At 45.7% G+C, this 16,999-nt stretch overlaps 1 protein-coding gene across 1 annotated transcript; it reads left to right on the top strand.

Annotated features, from left to right (window-relative positions):
- Positions 1-1,816: 1,816 nt before the first annotated feature.
- On the top strand, positions 1,817-16,607 carry Pogk (pogo transposable element derived with KRAB domain). The gene is made up of 5 exons (XM_028761301.1): positions 1,817-1,855; positions 2,973-3,103; positions 8,261-8,387; positions 9,654-9,752; positions 11,391-16,607. The coding sequence occupies exons 2-5, from the start codon at positions 2,975-2,977 to the stop codon at positions 12,854-12,856; spliced, it is 1,821 nt and encodes a 606-aa protein (XP_028617134.1). The 5' UTR covers positions 1,817-1,855; positions 2,973-2,974; the 3' UTR covers positions 12,857-16,607.
- The last annotated feature ends 392 nt before the right edge of the window (positions 16,608-16,999 follow it).

The raw sequence follows: 16,999 nt of genomic DNA, 5'->3' as shown, positions 1-16,999 counted from the left end.
CTCTGCTTCAGTTCCTGCCCCAACTTGTCTTCATGATGAACTACAACTGTTAAACTAAAACAAACCCTTTCCTCCCCAAGTTGTTTTAGTTATGGTGTTGTATCACAGCACTACAGAGCAAACAATGACATACATGCAAAAAAAAAACTCTCATCTACATAAATCTTTTTGAAAAAAATGTAAAGATTAGAATGGGTCACTGAGTAGCCGTGTGTGTGTGTGTGTGTGTGTGTGTGTGTGTGTGTGTGTGTATATATATGACTCTCAAAGACTAAAACTTAGCATTGCTTTTTCTTACATCAGAACACACGATCATCTTTGAGAGAAGGTGCCAACAATGACCCAGCACCCTTGACTTTTCCTAACTGCCATTCCCCTCCGCAAAGTTAAAATGAGAATATCAATCAATTTAAGCCACCACGCCTGATTTTAAAAAATTAAATTTAAACATCAAAAGAGCTGTCCATTAAAACAACAAAGAAATCCTATCCTTTTCTTTCAATATGTTAATAATCTCTATCCGATGATTAAGCCCTCTTTGCTCTTGTTAGCCATAACGACATTTCAAGGTTGTGTCTGTTGTGCCGTACTGTATGGATTAAAAGCAGAGCTCATCTATGCCATGGCATTTGTACTTATATACATATGTGAACAGAAGCAATAAGTTTAAAGTAAATATTTAAAGACAGCTTCTCCTGGGGCTGTAAAGGCAGCTCGGGGGTTAAGAGCACTGCTCTTGAAGAGGATCAGAGTTTGGTTTCCAGCACTCAAATCAGGCAGCCCACAACTATCTGTAACTCCAACACAGTGATATCCCATGACTCTGGTTGTCAGGCATAAGCACACACCCATGCACATATTACTTAAAATAATAAAAATAAATTTTAAAAAAAGATTCTTTTCTTAACCACAGTTAGGCTCTTGAATCCTCTTCTGATCGGCTTCTGCTGCAGTGACCCCCACCCCCATCTTCTGCTTGCCCAGCCTAGTTTAAGCAAGAATCCCCCTAAGTCAGTTTAGCACCCTTGATATCTGATCAGCCTGGTCTGCTTTCAACAAGAATCTAGTTCAGTGGATTTAGCAAGAATCTCTCAATCTTTGATAATTCCTCTTAGTAATTATTCACGCCCTGACATCCACACTCCTTCCTCTCCTTGGCTATAAACCACCAACCCCCAAGTTGAACTCAATCTCTTAGTATTTTTAATAAGTATGAAGTGCATGTATACGTGTGTACATGTGCGTGTGTGATGTTTGTTTAAACACGCTCTCAACAGATCTCCGACTCTAGAATCTTCTTCTGAAATAAGGAGAGTTTCGAGGTCTCTTGGAACATAGTTACTATATTCTCCACAGAGCTGTGGGCAAACAACTCGAAAGAACTTCACAGCTACTTCGTCCAGGGAACTACATGCTTGGGAGTTAATAGGCAATGCTACAAAAATCTTCAAGTTCGCTTCTCAGTATGCTAAGAACAGCGCTCTGGACAGAACAGGAACGATGAGCCCAGTCACCCGTCCGCGCACAGACCATTACTGGACGCCGGAGCGGAGAGGCCACCGGTGTCCCACCGAGCAAACGCCCACCTCGGCGGCCACAAGCGAGCCAGCCACCCGGCTAACCCTGCTCGAAGCACCGACGTCGCCGGAAGCGCCGCCGAGGCCTGCTGACGTCAGCCGCACCTAGCCCGCCCCTAACACCCTGGGCTCCGCCCACCCCTCCCCTCCCACCACGTGTCCTCGCTCCTCCCGAGGGGCCGCGCCGGGGCGGCGGGAGCGGCGGAGACGATGGCGCGGTGAATGCCGGGCCACAGCCCTGGTCGCCCCTTGCGGCGGCGCCGCCCGCTCGGCCGGGGGTGAGTGCGCACGGGGCCGGGGCGGCTCGTCCTCGAGGCCGGCGGGGGAGGCTGGGCCACGGCGGGGCGGGGGCCGCCGGTGGCAGTGTCGCCGCTGCCGCCTTTGTTGCGGGCCGGCCGGGGAGGTGGGCGGCGGGGGCTGTCGCCGCCCCGCAGGTGTACGGAGGGCCTTAGCGGTGGGCGAGGGTGGCGGGAAAGGGTTGGGCAAGATGGCAAGAGCGAGCAGGGGCGGCGGCGGGCACCTTCGCGCCGGCCCCTCCCACCTCCCCGCCCCGCAGCCGGGCGCAGGCCTCGGCCAAGTTCAGGCCCGGGCTCCTGGGACCTCACGAGTATTCCTACCTCTGCATGCCGCCACCCACCCCAGAAACATTGAAGAAGCTGACTCCGAACTCAGGGAAGATCTTTGCTTGGGAAGTCCCGGAAAATGGAGCTCACAAGATGCACACTCACCACACACCCAGCAGCCGCTTTGTACCAGCCTGAGGAGGCTTCGAATAGAGAGAATTTACGACCCAGAGGCGAGGAGAAGTCCTGCCAGGTTTGGGTTGGCCTCTGCCACCCAGGCATGCCCCTCTCTGTATCAGGGACTTGGCTTTGGAAGGTCCTTTGAGGCAGAAAGACTGTTGTTTCTGAAGTGACTTGTGGACTATGAATCACCTATGAATCTGGAAAATCCAGGTGATAAGTATTTTGGGCTAACTATTCAAATTTCCTATCTAGGCTCATATACTTTGACATGGTAGCAAATCAGCACCACCCTCCTCTGGTCCTGATTCCATGTTCAAGTGGTACTGGCAGTGGAAACTTCTACCTGTCACTGCACTGTGTTTTTGGAATGTTCACCCACTGTTCTAAGTTCTACCCTTCTGCACAGAGGCTCTGTGAAAACTACTCTGGTCTCTGTACCACAGGAGGCTTTTTAAATATTTGAAGTTAGCCAGATACATTACCTGCCCTCAGCCTCTCTAATAATTAAATAAGCCATCTTTCTGAACCCCTTCCTTCCAGCTGGAAGCAGACAATGCTTTGACCTAAACAGGTTTGTGTGTGCCTGAGCCACCCTCTCACAGACTAGTTCACACTGACACCAGTTCTATCTGCTAACTCTTGAATGCAGAAATGGAGTCCCGAGCCTTCCCTCTAAATTTGACACTGAAGGAAGAACAAAAAGACGAGATTGAGGTCCAGGAATTGGAGGATGGCCCCATAGATATGCAGAAAGTACAGATCTGCTCAGAAGGCGCGTGGGTAAGTAAGGTGTGGGGGTCCAGCCTGAGAGCCGGACTTGCTTCTAGCTCTTCCTCCTGGAAGTACAACATAGAACACGGAGGTGGACATGGGAAGTAAAGATAGCCCAGTCTCCTGTGTTTGCGTTTCTGAGAAAGCAGCCTTGTGGCTTCAGAAGGCAAATAGTGGAGGAGGTGGTGAGGGGACAGGGCCACCATCGGCAAGACTGATTACAAGTCTTAGAAACTGAGACCTTGTCTTCTTGTCACTCTCTCGGCACCCATTTCCTCTGTGCCTGACAATAGCACCATACAGATTGTAGGCACCAAATGCATGTAAGACTTGGGTCATAGAGCTGACATGAGAATTGTCACCCAGAGCTATATGTCACCTAGGTATGAGTGGAAATGTCCAAGGACTACAAAGCTACAGGTGCAACAGTATATAATACATACATTTGTTTACAGTGGTTACTAGAGTCGTGGAAATTGAATATGAACTATAAATTGGCATTGCTTAGTTTTTTTGTTGTATATAAACATCATCAGTAGCATCAGCACATAATATCCTTGGTGCCCCATGAGTGGGAAGCCCTTCCTTCAACATAGAACCCAGAGCTGCCAGCAAAGAAGCAGAAAGACCCTTCTTCCAAATTATCTAGTCTACCCCTTCTACAGAAGGGAACTGTGGGTACCTAAAGGTCATCATCTTTACTGTGAAAATCCATATACATACACACACACACACACACACACACACACATATTGAGCTACAGCCCCGCCAATGGTCCGTCTTTCTATATTAGGTTTCATTATAAACTAGGGCATTGCCAGACTCTGGGCTCACTGCTCTGGAGCTGTTACATTTATCCATTCATGTTCTTGGTCTACTCTGTCGGACTCAGTTCTGACTCAGTTCTGACTCAGGCAGGAGTCAGTCCTGTCTAGCTTGAGGGAAGACCTGAAAGGCAGTAGGAACCCTGAATTCTGAGGCTAAAGAGAGCAACCCAGTATATCTAAATGGGCTGGAGAAATACGGAGAAGCATTAAAAGTAGACATCTTGATTGTGTTGAGCAAATGAGAAAAGTCAAGGGAAGAGCATGCCTTGCCCAGTAAAAAAAGAAATGAGCAGAGTGGCTAAAGGAGGGAGCCTCGCAGCTTGAGGGGTAGGCCTGAGGTTTGGGGCATTTGTAGCTGCTGGGAAGTCTACCGTGCATCTACAGTTACTGCACAGGGTTAAGATAAGATCCCGGTCTCCATGGCATCCTGTCTCATGAGGGGACTCATGACTCTCAAGACAGTGAATGAAGCCTAGCAGCACAGTGCAGGTCAGCTCGGGATGTTCTCACAGGCAAAATTGGGGATGGCTCATTCAGACCTGACAGTGTACTTCCTGGAGAAGGCCTGGTCTTGAGCAGTGGACAGTTGTGCCCCTCCCCACTCTAGAACATTTAGCAGTATACAGAGACAACTATTTTAGTTGTTGTGACCCAAGGTAGAGGTTGAAGTATAGGATCCTCTGGCATCTTCGGTTTCAGCCAAGGATCTCCCTATTCAGCTGCAGTGCAGATGAAGGCACCCTGCATGTTTGACAAGGAAGTAAGTAGTCTGAAGTGTCAACAACATGTGCTTGAGACATGGATCTATCCAAAAAAAAAAAAAGAAAAGAAAAAAAAGCCGGGCAGTGGTGGCGCATGCCTTTAATCCCAGCACTTGGGAGGCAGAGGCAGGAGGATCACTGAGTTCAAGGCCAGCCAGGTCTACAGAGTGAGTTCCAGGACAGCCAGGACTACACAGAGAAACCCTGTCTCGAAAAACCAAGAAAAAAAGAGACATGGATCTATTAGCACGTTAAATCGGGAAAAGGAAAAAATAGAATATGTGTGTTAAATGCATATTTTGACAGTAACTAGATGGTTAATAAGGACTACACACATTTATAAGCTGTGTTCTAGAGTTGGAGTAGAAATACAGTTTCAAATAGAAAGGAACACCACACTTTGAACTGAGCCTCGTAATGAGCGAGATGTGCAAAGGGAAAGGAGAGTTTGCACTCCAGGCCAGAGAACAGTGTGATCAGAGGCATGGGAGAGGGAGGCTGTGGGCAGAGGTAAGAGCTGCCCGTGAAGCTGGAACCCTAAGTGTGTGACAGGCAGTGGGAAGAAGGTAGACCAGGCCATGCGGTCTGCTGCACTGGTAGTTAGAGCTGGCCTGAGTAACTTTAAGGGGTGAGCCTTCAACCCTTCCGTCTATATGACAGGCCTCTGTTGAGCAGAGCTTGGAAGGATTACATACTATAGTAACCTTGGTAAGGCCTATGTGGCCTGTTGAGACAACACTGGCTTTAGAATCAGACTAGCTGTGTGACTTCAGCCAAACTACTTAGCCACTGTTTCCTTAACTGTAAAAGTCAATAGCAATCCCCATATTCATAGCTTATTTAAGTAATTCAAAGAGATAAAACGTTTACATGAATGGAAATAGCTTAAATAGTACCTCACCTAGCAGGGACCCCAGTGGTGCCATGGTTCCAACTCCCCTCAGATGCCGCCTATCTAGTAAACCTGTACAGTTCTTCACAGGACAGGTACCGTTAAAAGGAAGTATTGGAATGCCAGCTTCCCAGGAGAGTGAACACCTCTTTGATGAATCCCTAATCACATGAGAGAGGAAGGACAGGAAGAGCAGGTTCTTACCTGAAGCTTGAACTGCAGACTGCCTGGCCTTTGAATTTTTCCTAGAGCCAGCCCTGTTTACCTTCTGCTGTGTTTGACCAAATAAAAGGCTTCTTTGCAGCATAAGAAGCCTGCCTAGCAAGACCCAGAGTCTTGTCCCATCTTCACGGGGCTCTGGGCAGGCTTCCTAAGCCTCTGGACTGTGCCTTAGGTACTTATTGTGGACTTGTTTGAAGATCCTCTAGCCATATGATAATTAGGAGAGGAGTCCCCACATCAGCTCTTGCTAGTCACTATTATGTGTTACCTGCTCTGTAGGGAATTGGTATAACCAGGCCTACATTCTTCCTGTCAGCAAACAGAAGGGGCCTATAAATAGTTATGGCCTAGATCTGGAACTTGTAAGGGAGTAAAAAGTTCAAAGAGAGAGTTGTTTAAAATCTTGGGTAGTAGGAATAGAGTAGGCCGGAAATTCACTGAGCTGCCTGGCTTCCAGATTGTGGAAGAAGTCAGAAAGCCTAGGTACCACGATGTTTTTACCTCCTACTGTTCCACACGTAAAGATGTTTTTGTCCACTCTTACTCCAGAGAGTTGACTTGGTTTCTTGACAGATAAAACTTTTAATTCTTTGAAACTATTCCAAGTATAACAGGAAAAGAGAAATCCAGAGGTAATATATTTGCCTCAGTCACTCATTCTGTAGTAAATGATTTGTGCCTACTAGCTATTGATTTGTGCCTACTAGCTATATCATTAGTTCTCGTGACCCCTTTGTGAGTTGAATGACCCTTTCACAGGGGTCACAGATCAGATCCTGTATATCAGATATTTATAGTACAACTTATAACAGAAGCTAAAATCCAGTTATGAAGTACCAATGAAAGGTTTTATGGTTGGGGTGGTCACCACAACATGAGGACCATATTGAAAGGTCACAGTGTTAGGAAGGTTGAGAATCACTGAGCTCTAAAAGCATCCTAGGCTTAAAGAAACAAACTGAACACAGGCTGTTTTCAGGAAAGTCAGATTTAAGTGAAGAACAGAGAAGTCAAACAAAATGCCCAGTGTGGCAAGGCACCAGAGTGCTGAGCATAGGACCATGGAGCTGTGTTGGCATGTTCATGACCCACAGAGTAGGGTAGTCTGGGCCAGGTCTTGAAGATAGGTGGGTGTAAAAGAAGAGGACCTCATGGGCCAGGGCCCAAGTGCACAGAGGTCTCTAAGTATCAGGTGAGAAGCTAGTGTAGCTGCAGAATAAAGATGATGAGTCACTCAGGAAAAAAAATTTTCTTCCCCTCTAGGGAGAGCCTTGGACTCACACAGTGCTGACTGTTGTCTCAACCTTGTCACTTACTGGCTTTGTATGGTTTTTGCCTAGAAATAAGACTCCTTTGAGTTCACGCCCCCAATACTTAGCTCTTCTGTGAGATTACTGAGGGAAATCAGGCAGCAGTTGCAGGCCCTTTCCCAGTTTGTGTTCCCAATATAGAAGATAACACTTATTTCTACTTAGTAAGTAGGCCTAGTTGTTAAGGGAAGAAAGGCCAGGTTGTGTGTGTTGTGATTGACAGCTTGACTGTTGAAGAGGCTGTCGGCCATACTTACACTGATTTTCTAAGCTAAGGAGAGACAATATGATCATGCTGGCCCAAGAGAACAGCTTTGAGAAATAAGTTTAAAGGAGAGAATGCAAAGTGGAAAGCATGAAACTAGTTCATTAATGATTTCTTAACACTGAATATGAGCTTTGGAGTAGAATTTTTAATGACCACAAGGAAAATTCAGTAGAAAGAAAAGCAAATCATTTGGAAAAACAAAAGATTTTGGTGGCTGGCCATCCTTAGCTAGGAAGTTATGCCCTCCTTTTGTTGCCCAGAAAAGGAAGAGGAAAGATGGGCAAATGGGAGAGGAGCAGGGAGTCTCCTCTTGGCATAAAAGCCCACCATATTGCTGGATCTCGTTCCCTGAATGAAGCTTAAATTGGGCCTTCTCTGCTGCTCACGCTTCTGTAGATTGAAGGGAAGCTAGGCGCCTTCTCTTGCGGCTCTCCTCAGAACAGCATTGGTCTTAAGACAACAGCAGGAAAGGTTGACTCATTGAGAGGAGGTCTCTGTGACTCACAAAGATGCCATGGAAAGCAGTGATCCTATTCAGTTTGAAATCCATCCCCACCCTCTGGGCTGAGGGTCTCTGGCTGGGAGATAGGGGGGTGTAGGAGATAGGGTAGACATCTTTGTGGGGATACTTATGTGGGCTGTGGATGGCTTGGAAATCCCAGAAGAACTGTGAGCAGATTTCATGCAGTACCTGAGGAGATGATGCCCAGGGTCCCCCAGCATGATGGTGGCAGCTGTTATGTGGTGGGACACAAGAGGGCTCTTGTCTCCAAGAGCAATGAGAATATAGACAGATCGTTCTCCCTGGGTGAGAGCCCTGAAGTGACCTGTGAGGATGAAGGCTGTGCATGTACCAGTCATTAAGAAAGCACTGTTCATGTTCCAGGTACCAGCCCTATTTGATGAGGTGGCCATATATTTTTCGGATGAGGAGTGGGAAGTTCTGACAGAGCAACAAAAAGCCCTCTACCGGGAAGTCATGAGGATGAATTATGAAACTGTCCTGTCCCTGGGTAATGCTTTGTGTCCTTTGTCTCTGGGACTCTCTGGACCCAGAGAACTTTATCAGTGTCTCTGTCTTCTCTGCTGCATTCAGTCTCTTCCTCTAAGTGGGACTCCCCTCCTGTGCCTCTGCCAACTTCATTCCCTGAGTTTGGTTTGGATATGACATGCAGATTACATACTTCTATTTGGAAACTCATGCTACCTCTTAGAACAGTCCTCATTTGGCCCAAGTATTCCCATTCCTAGAAATGAAGGAAGGAAAGAAGGAAGGAAGGAAGTCTTCAAAATATCACCATGGATCTAAGCCTGTCTTCTGTTGATTCTTGGAAAGGAAAACTTTGTTGTTTTATCTGTTGCTTGTAATTTTAAAATCATGCTGTCTTCTTGCCTGGTGCCTCAGCCCATGCTATGACCTCTCCTGGTTCCCCTAGTTCCAACTAGATTTCATCCATCCCCCAACCCTGGGGAATCCTGGAGCTGCCGTCTATACTCCAGCGGCCCCTCACGGCTAGCTTTGACAAGCTGCCAATACCTCCCTGGCTGCCTGCTTCCTCCTCCTGCCTACCTTATCGCTGCAAATGGAAAACACTAGACAGTTTTATTATTTTAAAACTAGCCCAATGACCCAATGGCTAGGCAAAGAATTTCCTGCCCTAGTCTTAGCAACTAGCTCCTTCAGTACTCCTTGACCTCTGCCCTGAGACCTACACGTCTGCAGCATCCTACCATCCCCACTCTGGTCCGAATCCTCTTTCTCTCTGGATCCTCTTCTCTTGCTTCTGTGACCTGGATGTCCCACCCTCTCCCCTTTGACCAGCAATTGGCTTCTGCCTTTTTTATTGACAAAATCAAGAACCAATTAGGGAAACCCCTTCCCCTATACTTACCAACCTCAACACTTGGGGATATAACCCTGACAGTACTCCCCCAACACACAGACACACACTGGCATCACCCCTCTTCTATTTGGAAGACTTTCCCAGTTTTGCTCAGTTGGGTTCCAGAATGTTGATTGTTTTGATGGTGTATCCACCACCTTGCTGCCAATCATATTATTTTGCTGTTGCTAGTACCAGATCCCATTCACAGAGATCCAGAAAGCCCCAACTGACTTTGCTTTCCATCCTTTATATCTTTAAGTGTCACCTCACCAAGCTCTGTCCCCATCTTCTACAGTGGGAGGTGGGAGTGGTAGGAGGGTGCATAGTACTTAATTTGGCATTGTGTCAGGCTAGTAATACACAGCTGTTTCCCTGCTTTATTTCCATGAACAGAATTCCCATTCCCCAAGCCAGATATGATCAATCGGTTGGAAAGGGAAGAGGAATGTCCTAATTCTGATGAGTGGCGGCTCCAGGGAGTAACCTTTGCAGGTACTGAGTGAACCAGTTCAGCATCTACCCAAGGGAAACAAGCTGGGTTTTGGGTTTCCATGTGTGTTATATAAGGTATTTAGGAGTGAAGCACAAAGATCATGTGTAGACTTTGGGATGTAAAGATTCCCCTTTCTAGATTGTGTGGATGTAGGCATCCTTTCTCCTGGGCCTATATTTCTTCATTATTGGTTCATGTACAACCTGGTGTGTGGATAAAGCAAACTGGGGTTGATACAGCATTTGGTCGATCCACACCTGAATGAGCATGGCTACTTTGGCAGCATGCCAATGCCTCGACAATGACCTAATGAGAGGAAGGACAAAGCACATTTGTAGATTTACTTACTCTAGGCTTCCTGTTCCTTTCTGGATAGGGAAGGCAATGACAGCCATAGTACACATTTGAGTAGTAATTTCTAAGAAGTACCTAATTTATCAAAAGAAATCAAAAGAAAAATATATTTATCCCAACACTTGGGAGGTAGAGGCATGAGGATCTGAAGTTCAAGGTCATTCTTGGCCAGCCTATCCATGCACCCATCTCCACAAACATATTTATACTTACATATATATATGTATAACATAGCTCTAAAACTACCAAAATATATTTGCTTTTCTTTATAGTTGAGCTTAAAATGCTCTATTTCACTGAGTCTACAACATACTTTTCATTTTACACTGTAATTGAGAATGCCTCTTAAACAAAGGGTATGTGATAGCTATCTTTTTTCATGGCACATAATAATGTGTTTTATAGCTGATGGCCTTTCTGTTTTTGAGATGTAGTAAACCATACTTCCTGTGACCACCTTCCAAATAGAAATGTATGATGAAACAGGTTCATTTTTGCTGTATAGAAACCAGGTGTCTGCTGTATAAGAGACTTAATTTTGCTGACACAGGCTTTGTGGTAGATTTGAGGTTTGTTTGTTTTGGTTTGGTTTTGGGGATCTTGTTGCTGTCTTTGTTGTTGAAGTTGAAGGGTTGTGGCTCAGCCAGCCCATAGTACATGCAGATTTCTGTAGTGTTAGGTAGTAGTAGAGATGCATTTGCCTTCCCATCCACATAAACACTGTATGATGCTGGTGGTGTAGTAGTGGGGATAGAACCCAGGGCCATGTACATGCTAAGCAAGCTCTAACCCAGCTGTCCTTTTTACTTTATATTTGAGACAGAGTCTCACTAAATTGCCTAATGTAGCAGCATTGAATTTGTGATCCTCCTGCCTCTGCCTCCCAAATAGCTGGGATTACAGATCTACATCACCAGGCTCACTTACAAACATTGTTTTCATCCAAACATGGCCCCAGTATTATCAGGCTTAGTACCTGTATTCAGATCACACTGAAAGTTCTCTGTCACTTCTTAACTTGGCGACCTTGCATCTATTCCATAACATCTATGGCCTCTTTGCTTATATCTGCAAAGGACCTCTGCTGCACACAGTGCCGTGAGAATAGATTCGGTGATCAGTATTAATGGGACATAAAGACTTAGGCTGCTTATTTGTTAAACTTGTGGTTCACGTTTGATGAGCTCCAGATCAAACATTAAAAGTATGACTTTCCCCCAAATCTACAAATAAACCATTTTACATACTGGCATTACTTTTGCCCCTCCTTATTTGTCTTCTAGAAAATGAAGAATCTGACTTTAGGACTCCAGATTGGGCAAGCCCAATAAATGCCACCTCCCATTTTCCTCAGCCTCAGCCCTTCAACAGCTTTGGCCTGCGTCTGCCTCAGGACATCACTGAACTACCTGAGTGGAATGAAGGGTACCCCTTCTATATGGCCATGGGCTTCCCCGGATATGACCTCTCAGCCGACGACTTAGGGAACAAGTTTCAGTTCAGTCGTGGCATGCGCCGCAGTTATGATGCAGGGTTCAAGCTGCTGGTGGTAGAGTACGCTGAGAGCACCAACAACTGTCAGGCTGCCAAGCAGTTTGGGGTGTTGGAAAAAAATGTTCGAGACTGGCGCAAAGTGAAACCACAGCTCCAAAATGCTCATGCCATGCGGCGAGCATTCCGAGGCCCCAAGAATGGAAGGTTTGCTCTGGTAGACCAGCGAGTGGCTGAGTATGTCAGATACATGCAGGCCAAAGGGGACCCCATCACTAGGGAGGCAATGCAGTTGAAAGCTCTTGAAATTGCCCAGGAAATGAACATTCCAGAGAAAGGGTTCAAAGCAAGTCTGGGATGGTGTCGAAGAATGATGAGAAGGTATGACCTATCTCTGAGGCATAAAGTGCCAGTTCCTCAGCACCTGGCTGAGGACCTGACTGAGAAGCTCGTCACTTACCAGCAGAGCGTGCTGGCTTTGCGCCGGACACATGACTATGAAGTGGCACAGATGGGCAATGCAGATGAGACACCCATCTGCTTAGAAGTACCATCTAGAGTGACTGTTGACAACCAGGGTGAAAAGCCCATCTTGGTCAAGACACCAGGCAGGGAGAAATTGAGAATCACAGCCATGCTGGGGGTCTTGGCTGATGGGAGGAAGTTACCACCATATATCATTTTGAGGGGGACATACATCCCCCCTGGGAAGTTTCCCAGTGGCATGGAAATCCGCTGCCACCGCTATGGGTGGATGACCGAGGACTTGATGCAAGACTGGTTGGAAGTTGTGTGGAGACGGAGAACTGGAGCTATGCCCAAACAACGAGGGATGCTGATCCTGAATGGCTTCCGGTGCCATGCCACTGACTCTGTGAAGACTTCCATGGAGAACATGAACACAGACATGGTGATCATCCCAGGGGGCCTGACCTCACAGCTGCAGGTGCTGGATGTGGTTGTCTACAAGCCACTGAATGACAGTGTCCGGGCCCAGTATTCCAACTGGCTTCTTGCTGGGAACCTGGCACTGAGCCCCACTGGAAATGCTAAGAAGCCACCCCTGGGCCTCTTCCTGGAGTGGATCATGGTTGCATGGAACAGCATCTCAAGTGAATCAATTGTCCAGGGGTTCAGAAAGTGCCACATCTCTAGCAACTTAGAAGAAGAAGGTGACGTCCTCTGGGAAATCGAGGGCGAGTTGCCCAAAGAACTACCAAAAGAATGTGGTCCCGAAAGTGTGGCTGAGGGTGACTGAGAGAACTCAGGTAACTGGTCAGGACTAAATCCGCCACTATCACTGATGCCCCTGCTCATGGCAGCACTTACCTTTTTTCTGGCCCTTAAGTTTTTCAGTCTTTTCATGTTCTCTTGAAATAAGCCTGCCATGCCACAGTGTGGACAGCAGGTCATCAGCACTTTCTTCGTCTGAAACCAATCTGTATTGTGTTTTGTGGCCTGGATCCAGGAGTACAGTGGGTAAGATGAACAAGGAGCTGTCGGAACACATCACATGAGAGCAGTCCCACTGCAAAGTTACTTGGGCCTCTAGAACATAGTTCAACATTGTTTGGCTCACAGAAAGGTTGTCTGAAGACAACTTTCTTCTAAAATGCTGAACTTTGAGGGCTGGGCTGTCTGTTTGCATTACTTAACATAGTTGCACTGCCTTTTGCTGATCAGCAGGACCGTTGCCCAGGGAGAGAATGATGTCGGCCTTTAGTAAGGTGACCTCTAGACCTCAGCTCTGTGTCCTAGAGAGACTATTATCATCTCCATGCCCAGCAGAGAGATGATAATATGTATTGTTTGCTTTTGTCTAGGGAATACTGAGAGTTTAAAAACACCATCTTGGTCTCATTGAAATTCAGATATGAGTTGAGCCATTACAGTCAATTCCTGTGGTCAGCAGGTATCTGAAGGAAGATGTTTTTAAATTGAATCTTTGAAGGGTTGCAGAGCTGGCTTAGCAGTTAAGAGCATGCTGTTCTTGCACAGTTTGGTTCCCAGCTCCCACATCCTGCAGCTCATAACACCGGTAGCTCCAGTTTCAGGAGTCCAGTGACCTCTTTTACCTTCTTTTGACACCTGTAATCACATATACACTTCCACATACAGAAACACGGTGTTTGTGTGATCAAAAAAAAGCCCTGGGCTAGAGAGAGGGCTCAGCAGTTAGGAATACTTACCATTCAGCCTTGCAGAGGACGGGTGTTTAGTTTCCAGCACCTATACAGCTCACAACCAGCAGTAACTCCAGTTCCAGGGCATCTAATGCCCTCTTCTGGCTTCTGCCAGCTCCTACATACATATGGTGCAGGCTCATACATATACACATAAAATTAAATTTTTTTATAAAATGAATCTATACCAGAAATAGTACAGTGAATAAAGTTTGCAAGCCTAAGGTCATCAAGTGTGTGTGTAGGCGGTTGAGAGAGGTGTGCAGAAGAGGAGCAACTTTGGAAAAAAGCAGGTGATGAGAGCCCACTCTAGCAAAGGCCCACAGCTTCTCTGCACACACTTTGATCAAACAGGAGGACGACCAGAATAAGGAGCACATGGAAGGCAGACAACTCGCCCCATTCTCACTTTCCTTTCCAGTAGACCTACATACTTTGAAAAGGAAAATGGCCAGCTTTTTAATAGGAAACCTAAAATTAACATACCTTTCCTTTAAAAAAGAAAAAGTCTATTAGTTTACATTTTTCTCCCCAACCCCACCATGCAAGTGAAATGCTAATAGAAATCCCCACACCCCTAGAGCTGTCTAAGCACAGGCTCCTTCGTAGTATACACCACCTTGCTGTCCTCATACCCTAGACGCTGAACCCTAGGCTTCGGGTATAGTTCTCCATATGCCCCTACTCTTTATAAAGCCATGGATTCAGGCTCCCTTTTTGCTGACCACTCTGCTGCCCCCTGTTGGATAGCAGACTTTAAGCTGGAGTTGTTTTATTCTTTAACGTTCTTGCTTTTCCCCTCTGTTAGAAAACATTTTCAATTTCTTAAGCAATTTATCACTCCAAGAACCCAATCAAAAACTCCCAGAAAAGGAAAAGGCAGAAAACCATGCTAAGCCACAGCTGTGCACACAGGTACATTCCACGTCAGCTTGAGTTTCTCCTCTTCCAGATGCTACCACCTTTGTATAGCTGCTGGGGGGAGTGATGGAAACAGACATGAATGAGATTCAGAAGACACAAGCATTAAACCACCTCCTGGTACGGGATAGAATACTCTTTTGTTAAAAGACATCCAGAAGTCCAGACTGATTCCTACTTAGGTTCTGTTTTCCAGCAAATGGAACTGTAATTGAAACAGTTGGGAGAAAAACGTGTTTAAGAAGATGGCTACAGAGGGACCAAACTGGGCAATGAGGCTCTCTGAACATCCTAGTCTGGACAGCATGAACACCCCATCAAGACAGTCCCATCTACCACATCCTGTCAGATGTCAGCCAAGTCTAGGAAGGACCCTTATGTTCAGCAACAAGATTAGAAAAGAAACTTTGTGCCCCATGTCTTCCTTCAAAGCTGTCTTCATCTGCCCAGTATAGAAGCCTATAAACCCAAATGCACAAAGGCGTTTTCTGGAGAACACTTTTCAGCAACAAGATGTACTGTCACACAGCTCTCATGTCCTTTTTGTGGAGAAGAAACCTCAAGTATACGCATGTGTGTGCCTGCCTTCACAGGAGCTTCAGTAAAAGCTGTTTCCACATGGGTCAAGACTAGGAAAGCTTTTGTAAAAACATGCCACACATGTACTCCTGTTATTTACATGTTTCCTCACTGAGGGAATGAGATTTTTAAAAAGTGAGACACTGGTTTGGTGCAGAAGATGGCTTTTCCATAGGTAAACTAGGTTAGGATTCGAGATAATGACTTTAAAATAAATGATGCTGTTACAGTTACCTTTCCAATCTGGCAGCTAGACCTTTCTAGGGTCTTATTTAATGACCCGAATTTTCCTGTTGTCCTCTTGAATGAGGCAGCCCTTGGTGCACAAGCCTTTGCTTTTTGGGCTGCCTGCAGAAGTCTACATTCTCTCCGTCCACATAGAACAAGGCCCACTGACTTGATTAATTTCTTTAATATTTTTGTCAAAAGGTCAGTGGGGGGGTTGGGGCCTTAAGTCACAGCTACTTTTAGATAGGTATGAGTCACTGACAACTTGTACTATAGTAATTTGTATTCCCATGTAAGTCATCTGCTAAGAAAAAACCTTACTTTCAAACTATATGTGCTACAAAATCCTACCAGAACCTCATAGGCAAAGCCATTGCTAGATCTGTCATTCCAAATACTCAGTCTAGTCAACAGGTTGCTGTGATCACATTTCCTTTTTCCACTCGGCTCCTGTGGACTCTACACTGTTCTCGGCATCTTCCCCAGTTTCTACTCAGGTACTCATACTCCTGTTTGTCCTTCACTTTTCTCAGCTGTTTAACCAGTCATTAACCTGCCCAGTTTGTTAGAATTCCGAACACATGATTATGACTTCCAAGAACTTAAATGTACTGACATTTTGTTTCCTATTAGCTTTGTCATCCTCAAGTGCCATCTAATTAAACCGTGTTCCTCTCCATGCTCTCATCAGGTTTGGGGTTTTATTTTGTTTTCTTCCTTTGACTGTCCTGTTTCCAGATCTTATTTTACTTGCTTGAAAGCTTAAAGAATATCATGTTTGGATTTCCACACAAAAGCCAGTTATCTTAAGAGTAGAAAAATGGGTTTAACTCCTTTTTCATGCCATACCATCCATCACTCATCAGCTGAGATGCCTTACAGGTTACATAGCACTGGAACTTTCCTAGAGTGATGGTTCTGCTGTTTGGGTCTTCTGGGCACATCTTCACCGACTTAAGGTGATCTATGCCTAACAGAGCCCCAGTACAACTACTGAGCAGAATAGCTGTTTCCTGAGAATTACCATAGCACACTGAGACTGGTACTCCCTACTAGATAGAAACTGATCCCAGTAATAAACTTTGATAATAAAGACAATAGGCTCTGGTGGTTTTATTTATCTGCTGGTATTGTCAAAAGTTAAGTTTTAAGCTCATGCCTATACGTGACTCATCAGATCTGGCAGCACTGCATCACACCGTTGAAGCAGTCTCCTGGCATGTACTACAAGTGGTCCAAGTTTTAAAGGAAGGTAAATACAGGGTTTTACACTAGTTCTTAAAAGTTGGAGAGATTCAGATAGGTTTCTTCCATAAATCATGTCTTAGCAGCGTTACAGCCATGATGAAAGTAACAGATGAGTCAACGTGCCAAGTTGGATAGATGTAATCTTCATAAATGTCTCAAGTGAAAGCATATTCACGTGCCTCTATTGTGTGCAGTTAAGCACAGAAGTGTTGGATTGACTTGGTTACAGCAGGGGAAACAAA

This window comes from Grammomys surdaster, unplaced genomic scaffold, assembly GCF_004785775.1.
Source record: "Grammomys surdaster isolate TR1022 unplaced genomic scaffold, NIH_TR_1.0 130, whole genome shotgun sequence".
In the NCBI taxonomy this organism is placed as follows: Eukaryota; Metazoa; Chordata; class Mammalia; order Rodentia; family Muridae; genus Grammomys; species Grammomys surdaster.
Note: the sequence above shows the minus strand (reverse complement) of the source record. Positions and strands in the feature narration are given on the sequence as shown.